An 8,802-nucleotide genomic window follows, 5' to 3' on the forward strand; every position below is an offset into this window, starting at 1 on the left:
TAAGTAGCCAATTTTACAGGTGAAAATAAATTCATAAGATACTTTGGACATTGTTTGATATGATTTTAAAAGTAAGCAGGATTTTAATATTGATTGTGCGTTTCTCTACCGTTAACCAGTTTAGTTTTGTAAAGTGCTCAGAATCCAAATGTGCACGCAGACTAACTTTGAGATAGATAAGCCTTTGAGATACAGATACTCATGGGGAAATTCAGAAAAATAAGAACAATTTAAAAAGAAATAAAACATTAAAATTGGATCCTATATCAAAATTGGCTAGCGGGTGGGTGGACGTGGACCGCGGTCACAAACATAACATCCGGACCTGCGAGGCGCACCGTTGCTCCGATCTGCACCAAACTTGGCACAAACACTGTTCAGGGGTCTGCCATCAGGATTACCACAAAAAGCATAATAGTGGCACGCTGGAGGTGAGCAGCAGCACGGCTGTGATTCAGTACAGGTTGGCACTGCTGTCATTCACACATCTCCATGAATACTGACCCCATGTCACCTTGCATTCTGTAACTAGCCTTTTCGCACTGCTGTGACATTCCACTGTTGTGCCTGCACCTTCCATCTCTGTCTGTCTGTCTGTCTTTCTGTCTGTCTGTCTTGTCTGTCTGTTTGTCTGTCGTCCACATATCTGCCTGTTAGACAGGCATACACTCGCAAACAAGCACAAGTGTCCCCTTTATTCAACACGCGTGCATGCGTGCACTTGCAGGAATGCACAAACAAACACACACACACACACACACACACACACACACACACACACACACACACACACACACACACACACACACACACACACACACACACACACACACACACACACACACACACACACACACACACACACACACACACACTCGTATTTTGGAAAATCACAGCCAGGGTAGACAAGTGAGCACACCCTGTCCATTTTGATCCTTGTACTCTAAATTGAGCTCCATGTGAGCAGTCAGTGCCAGTAACACAGTGTGTGGCAGGGTGTCATGTTACCTCCTGCATTCACCTACTGTGGTGCTGACTGACCAGCTGCAAAGGGAATAAAACAAAACAGGTCCACCTTACAAACAGATACCTATGTACTGCACATTCATGCACACACTGACATAGATAGATATACCATTATTGAACAATATGGAATACACCAAATCAGAACCAGCTTTATTGTCACAGGTTTACAGGTGGACAGAAGTGGGTGAATTAATATTTTTTGGTGCGTGCGCCATCATTTCCATGAGAAGAGAGGATATATACGCAGGTGTGACATGTTCTTTTACACATACACATACATACCGTATACATATGGAATCAAGAATTAGAATCTAGAGATTCAAGATGGTTTTATTTGTCACTCACTCATAACAAGCAGCAAAATGTTGGTGCAGCATGTCCGCAAGACTGTACAACAACAGCAGTACAATATACAGAGGACAAAACTGGATTGTAATTATTATTATTATTTTTAAAGAAAAAAATATATGCATATGGTTAAAAAGTACAAACAAGAACCACAATAAAATGTTCTGTAAAAGGAAAATGCACACAATTGTGTACACACACACACACACACCAACAGTCACACATGCACAGAAACTCTTATGACAGAGTGAGAAATGTAAGGTGACACTGTCAGGCGAAGAGGCAAACATTTTTTTTAATTTTCACATGCCCAAAATAGGGACGTCAGATTGAATAGATTTTATGCATTTTGTATTTGTATTTTTTATTGGTTTTCATTTTTCATTTTACATTTGGCCCCTTCTGGTATCCCATGGCGGGCACTTGTGTACTAACCCGATATTTCTTGTATTTTTTCTTTCTATTTTTAAGAAGCTTTCCTGATCTCCATCCTCTCCACCAGGTCAGGCCCTGCTAGTGGTGACCCTGGGGATGCCTGGAGAGCAGTGGTTTAGTTTTTATTGTTTATTATGGATCCCCATTAGTCACCACCGTAGTGAAGACTATTCTTCCTAGGGTCCTCACAAAAGAAGACATTCACACCAATGTACAATATTATACAAAGGAACAAAGAGATGATTAGTGATAAAAGGTCACAATAAGTGGTTAAAACGAAGGAAAAATAAAGAATAAAGATTAAATCAAATGGAAATATAGCTGCAAGCAGCAATAACGGGGGCCAAGCAATATGCCATATTATGCAATATGCGCTATAAGCCACAGAAACAGAAAAGACTGAATTTGAGAGAAATAAGCCCATGGATTTACAAAATTAGCATTGGAAGCAGTTGAGCAGTGTGCTGAGGGATCGTGGATATTGTATTCTATCTCTTCAAAATTTCAAGACAAACCTTTGCCAGGACAGGACCACGGACAGGGGGCGAAAATATAGACTTCAAAGCAAGCGCTCCTTTTTCAATTTCCCTGGAATGCCAATTTCCCTGTAACATATACATTAGAATTCACACACACACACACACACACACACACACACACACACACACACACACACACACACACACACACACACACACACACACACACACACACACACACACACACACACACACACACACTGCTTCTGTGGAAGCTGGAAGCTGCGCATAAACTGAGTTTCCTCTTCCCCTTCAGTCAGTCTGTGTAATTTCATCAGTTTATATTAGGATATGCCTGTAGATAGCTCTGCCAGTTCACATCACAGACAGCACTGTCTCGCTCTGTCTGGACCCTGACAAAAATGTTACCCAAAGCCTCATCCCTGTACACACAAAACAGGTTTTGCTTATGACAGGGGCTTTAGAAAAGATGTCTGGAAAATATCACAGATGTTTTAGCACAGAAAGGAGTCGCAGAGAACTTGGAATGGAAAGAGTGACCTATTTTTCATGTGGCCCTCTTGTTTGGAGAGCTGTTGCATTTGTTTCATCTCGAGAAAGGGAGATTGAATAAACCAAGCCAGGCAACCCATTTTGTTGCGCATCTCCTGCTTCAACACAGGTTGTTTTTTGTGATGAAGAAAGAGAGAGGAGAGTGAGGCGCCAGGGGAGAGAGATAATTGAATTTCAAATGTTTGTGTTTTTAAAAAGCATAAAGCTTCTACAAAGACCATGGTTACAAACACCCACAAATACATAAAACATGAAGTAGAAAACTAAATAAAAATGAAAAAAAAAAGATGAGAAGAAAAGTTCAACATACTCTTGCTCCAGAAAGGCATAAATTAGAGACAGACAGACAGACAGACAGACAGACAGACAGACAGACAGACAGACAGACAGACAGACAGACAGACAGACAGACAGACAGACAGACAGACAGACAGACAGACAGAAACAGAGAGAAACAGAGAATGGCAAGAGAGAGCACACAAAAGAGAAATCAGCATATTGGGTTGACTGCTCCTAAATTCACTTCTAATCCTAAAAACTATTAACAGACAGCAAAAAGCTATTTGAATTCTTCCTGCAGAATACAAGTGCTACAAATTCAGAGGTGTCTGTACGCACGAGTAAGCATTTGGGCATGATAAGATATGTGTATGGAACGAAAAGCTCTCTCACTCACTTTTCTTTCACTCTCTCTCCCTTCGCAGCACAGCGTACTGAAAGGAGTTTTGTACTTGTATAACTTGCATCATACTTAGACACTCCATCTCCCACCATGTAAAAAAAATGTTATGATTTCTTACTGTTACACCAACATTGCTTTTTTAGGAAGCATTCATTGAACACAACAGTTTTGCTTTCACACACACACACACACACACACACACACACACACACACACACACACACACACACACACACACACACACACACACACACACACACACACACACACACACACACACACACACACACACACACACACACACACACACACACACACACACACACACACCTCTCTAGAGCAGTTGGCCTGTTGACCCTGCAGTCCATGGAACTGGACTGCAGGCACACGTGGTGATTAATAGCATAGTATTAAATATTCAAAGACAGCATAAAATATGGGCCCATAATGTCAAGGATACATCTCCACGAGTGCGTCTTGGTCACCATGATGAAAGAAGCTGAGGTGGGATGGAGCTCCTACTCTCCTGGGGATGGGAAGTGATTAACATAATAGTATGTAATTACCAAGGAAGGCTCAGCTGCTACCTTGTTCAGTGAGTATGAGATTGTCCCTCTGCTTCCTAGAGCATGGCGGAGGGGGTATTCTAGAATATGTTTGTGCACACCAACATGCAGTATCACTCACACAAGCAAGAACAAGCAGTTTGTCTGTAGTAGATAAACAAATCATTGGCTGAATACTGAGCCTGTCATCATTAATCATTAATTTATTCAAAAAGGCATTCATTTTATTGGACAGTTATAAAGTCATGGTTAAACTCTGCGGTCAATTAATAAATAAGCTGTCCGACGTCCGTCCGCCATCACAGGCAAAATACCATTTGACTCAACCCCTGTAGTTGCTTCAGGGACTTTGCACTGTGGTCCAGTACTATGATCTAGTATGTGTTTGTGTGTGTGTGTGTGTGTGTGTTTGTGTTTGTGTGTGTGTGTGCGTGCGTGCGTGCGCCTCTAAAACAGTGGTTCTCAACCTTTTCAGGCCGTGACCCCCCAAAATAATCATATTTGAACTGGGGACCCCCAATCCGGACAAGCACTTGGAATAGTAGGAGCTGAGGCTTTACTTTTAGTTTGTCTCGGTTCCACGGATAAATATTGTGAAAATAGCAGATCTTCAGGCTTCGCAATGCGAGGCGTTGCGAGCTTGTAGATCAGGTAATGTCAAAATGTTTGCCTATCTTTATCATGTTATTTGACAATTAGGCCAATGTTTGACAAGTTTTTATAGTATCTTTTTGTTGATTACTTTTGATGCAGTAATGGTCTTTTTTTTAAGGTTTTAAAAAGGTTTTAAATTGTCACTTGTGATCTGGGGACCCCCCCAAAACCATATGGGGACCCCTTTGGGGTCCCGACCCACAGGTTGAGAACCACAGCTTTAAAATAGAATAAATTCCAATTACTCAGCCCTAGTATAACTTAGATGGATCAGCAATCAACGATATAGCTCTATCGTTGATTGCTGATCCATCTAAGTTATACTAGGGCTGAGTCATAGGAATTTATTCTATTTTAGAGCTATGGTTCTCAACCTGTGGATCAGCAATCAACGATATAGCTCTAAGAAGGCAGAGAGCTCTGAATTGAGAGATCCATATTTTCAGATTGGTGATTAATTAAATATTCACAATTACTTCTGAAATACTCCAGCTAACAAAGCCTTATAGACCAATGTCATGTATGTGTAGAATCTTGAACTCCATTTAGAAACTGCATTGCATGTAGATAGTAGCATAAGCATTTCCTCAGTTTGTCCTCATTCGCTAAAACGGCACTCAAAAGTCTTGATTTCAATCCCATGTGGTTATTGCAATATTCATTCTCTGTCTCCTCAAAATATATCTGTTTATTACATGTAATGTACTGTATATACTGTAGGGTCTGCCCTACAGTAGGTTTTTGGGGACCCTAAACAAAAGGTCTATATGGGGTCCCCTGTTTTCGTCGAAAACTAAGCCCCAGCGAGCAATAGAACTATATTTAGATATTAGAAAAACTATATTTTATTTAGAAATATTTTTTTAATGAGAAATGAACTAATGAGATATCAACCATGAATCAACATAGGATAGGACAGGACAGGACAGGACAGGACAGGACAGGACAGGACAGGACAGGACAGGACAGGACAGGACAGGACAGGACAGGACAGGACAGGACAGGACAGGACGGGGCAGGAGAAAAGTAATTTTCTTCCAGAGGGTACATTTGGCCATTTCAGTAGCCAATAATGATATTCCATTATGCAATGGAAAAGTTCCGATTAAGAAAGAGACAATTAACCTGATCCTGGCGCTCCTTGTTGTTACAGATACTGTGTGTGTGTGGCCGTCCTCATCTACTTCCTACCCCTAACTGTGATGGGCTGGGCGTACCTGATAGTGGGGCGGACCCTCTGGGCCAGCGAGATACCTGGAGAACTATCTGATCGCTACAAGGAACAGCTTGTCGCCAAACGCAAGGTATTCCATTTTATTATTCATCAGAGACTTAACAGCAAGCTTCCTGTTTCAATGGAAATAATGTGCAAAGGGTAATGAAAACGTGTTCTTTTTTTGTCCGGTCTAGGTGGTGAAGATGATGATTGTGGTGGTGTGTACGTTCGCAATCTGCTGGCTGCCATTCCACGTCTACTTCCTACTGTACTATTTTTCTCCGGAACTGTTTGAAAAGCCCTTCATCCAGCAGATGTACCTGGGTATCATGTGGCTGGCCATGAGCTCCACCATGTACAACCCCATCATCTACTGCTGCCTCAATGACAGGTCACTGCAACCCCTCACCCCCAACATACACACACGCATGACACCTCTCTCTCTCTCACACACACACACGCACGCACGCACGCACGCACGCACGCACGCACGCACGCACGCACGCACGCACGCACGCACGCACGCACACATGCACATCAGAGTTATGGCATTTATCTAGGAATTTATATTGGTGGTTAGCAGCACCCAATAAATCAGGGCAGTGGGATCAGATACTGATATTTATGTCGGCCAATGTTATCATTTTAAATATACGTGTGTTTAACAAACAGTGAGAAAGATATGTAAAGACAGGGTATCTTACATTTTAACAACATCCATCCATCAGTGCACTTCACTTAGTTATTGAATAAATATAAGTAAAAGGGCTATCGAGGCTTTGGGGCTTTATAATGTGCCTCTACTCTGTATGTAAAGTGCCTTGAGAGAACGTGTTGCTATTTGGCACTATTAAATTGAAAAGATAAAAAAGGAAAAACTAATTAGAAGAAAAATTATAATCAGCCAGGGACGTTAAAACTTGCACACTGGCATTGTGGCATCCCGGCAGGCCCGGCGCCAGAATGAAATGACTGAGGGTGCAGTTGAAAATTGTGAAGGTGCACACCAGTCGCGCAGCATGCACGTGGTTAATTGCGCGGATTGTGGCCGTTTTTGGGCGTTTTTTTGTTACTTTATTTCGGTTTTAGGGTTAGGGTTAGGTTAGGCTTATGTTATTTAATTCTTATTTTTGCCTGATTTTACCGATTTTTTATCAAAACATTTATTATAAAACAAAATATATATATTTTTTATTATTTTCAAAATAAACTGAGGGGGCACAATTTGAAACTGAGGGTGCCAGGCCCCCTCAGGCCCCCCGTGGCGCCGGGCCTGCATCCCGGGTGCCAATAAAAACATCCAAACATTTTTTAATTGCCTTTAGGAAAAATAAAGCAGATGACTGAATCTGAGCTTGTCTCCTCTGCAACTGTCATTTTATTATTCAAGATAATAAAAAATCTGTCAGCCTTCAGTACAATAGATCAAGGAGCACTCTTCTCTGTCTGTGTCTGGCTAATGAAATTCTAATGTGTGACCCATTGCTGGCCCTCTCCTCTCACTTTCTATCAATTTCTCATCGACTCTCTGAGTTGCTCTCAGCTACCAAAGGGTGATTCATACTTAGTTGCACTCCAGTGTTGCGAACCAAAAATGGCTTATCTACAAGCATTGCAGCGCAATGCGTTGTGAGCTTGTAGATCTGCAACTTATTGGGGGACCAGTGGCTTCCAATGTAAAATTCGAGTCACTTCCTCACTTGCCTACGTAATTGGTGACGTTTGAAAATACGGCTCAAACAGGATGATAGCCAGACGGAGAAGTGAAGTGGAAAAAAACGCTGAACGAGCGCCTCCTGTCCATCCGTCCATGTGTCTATCTGTGTGTGTGTGTGTCTGTCTGTGAGCAGCTAATCTCCGGCACCATTGGACTGATTGGCGTGAAACTTCCAGTAGGCCAAGCGACGCTATAACGAGCAGATTCACATTTACCCTATAATTCTTGAACTGTAGGTCATACAATCAAAATACCCCTGGATTCCTTGGCTCATGACACAACTCCCCACGTAGGCCATACCCGTTTCCAGCATAACAATTGCTTACTTCACCCAGTTGTGAAAGTTTACCAGCCCTCATGGATTGTCACGGGACTTCCCTCGTAATTTTGGGTCTGAGTGAAAAACATACAGAAAAAGAGATACAGATTAAAAATACATAAATACATTTATTAATGTAATAATAATAATAATAATAATAATAATAATAATGATAAAAATAAAGAGTAAGCAGGTACTAACGCACATGGATTAAGAATAAAGTACCAGAAACCAGGAGACAGAGTTATACTACTGTGTTCATGCATTTGGACCGCCTGGGATTTGTGTGATGTATGAGCTATTAACAGGTATGAATATGAATATAGTCAAAATGAACCAACATTATACTAACAGTATTAACAGTGGTAATAACGGGTTGCTATGTCAGATTTTAACATGTACGGCTCACAATAGAATAATATAATTCAGGTTAAAAATTGGCAAAGTTGCTCTTTAAACCAAACCAAACTAAACAGAATTCCATCCATGTCACAGGTTCCGTGCAGGCTTCAAGCAAGCCTTCCGCTGCTGCCCTTGTGTCCCCGAGGGTTCATACGAGGGCCTGGAGATGAAGTCCACGCGCTACCTGCAGACCCAGACCAGCGTGTACAAAGCCGCATGGAGACCAGCGTCTCCACAGTGCTCCACGTGGGAGACGACACGGATGAGGGCAAGCCAAGGGCAACAGCTGCATCTGGGGCTGCAAGTGCGGTCGAGGCTGGGGGGGGAGGAAGAGGAGGAGGAGGAGGAGTCGCCGCCACCAGAGGAGGAGGAGCCGCCGTCCAGT

At 42.1% G+C, this 8,802-nt stretch overlaps 1 protein-coding gene across 1 annotated transcript in view; it reads left to right on the forward strand.

Moving 5' to 3' along the window:
- tacr1a (tachykinin receptor 1a) overlaps positions 1-8,802 on the forward strand; it is a gene marked incomplete at its 3' end in the record, with an annotated part of 33,620 nt that overhangs the window by 24,711 nt on the left and 107 nt on the right. Inside the window, 4 exon segments of the mRNA XM_080433925.1 lie at positions 5,917-6,067; positions 6,174-6,370; positions 8,511-8,629; positions 8,632-8,802. The exon segment at positions 8,632-8,802 is cut by the window's right edge and continues 107 nt beyond it. Coding sequence (XP_080290051.1) covers positions 5,917-6,067; positions 6,174-6,370; positions 8,511-8,629; positions 8,632-8,802 — 638 coding nt within the window.

Source organism: Gymnoscopelus braueri (assembly GCF_963280865.1).
Source record: "Gymnoscopelus braueri genome assembly, chromosome: 7".
NCBI lineage: Eukaryota > Metazoa > Chordata > Actinopteri > Myctophiformes > Myctophidae > Gymnoscopelus > Gymnoscopelus braueri.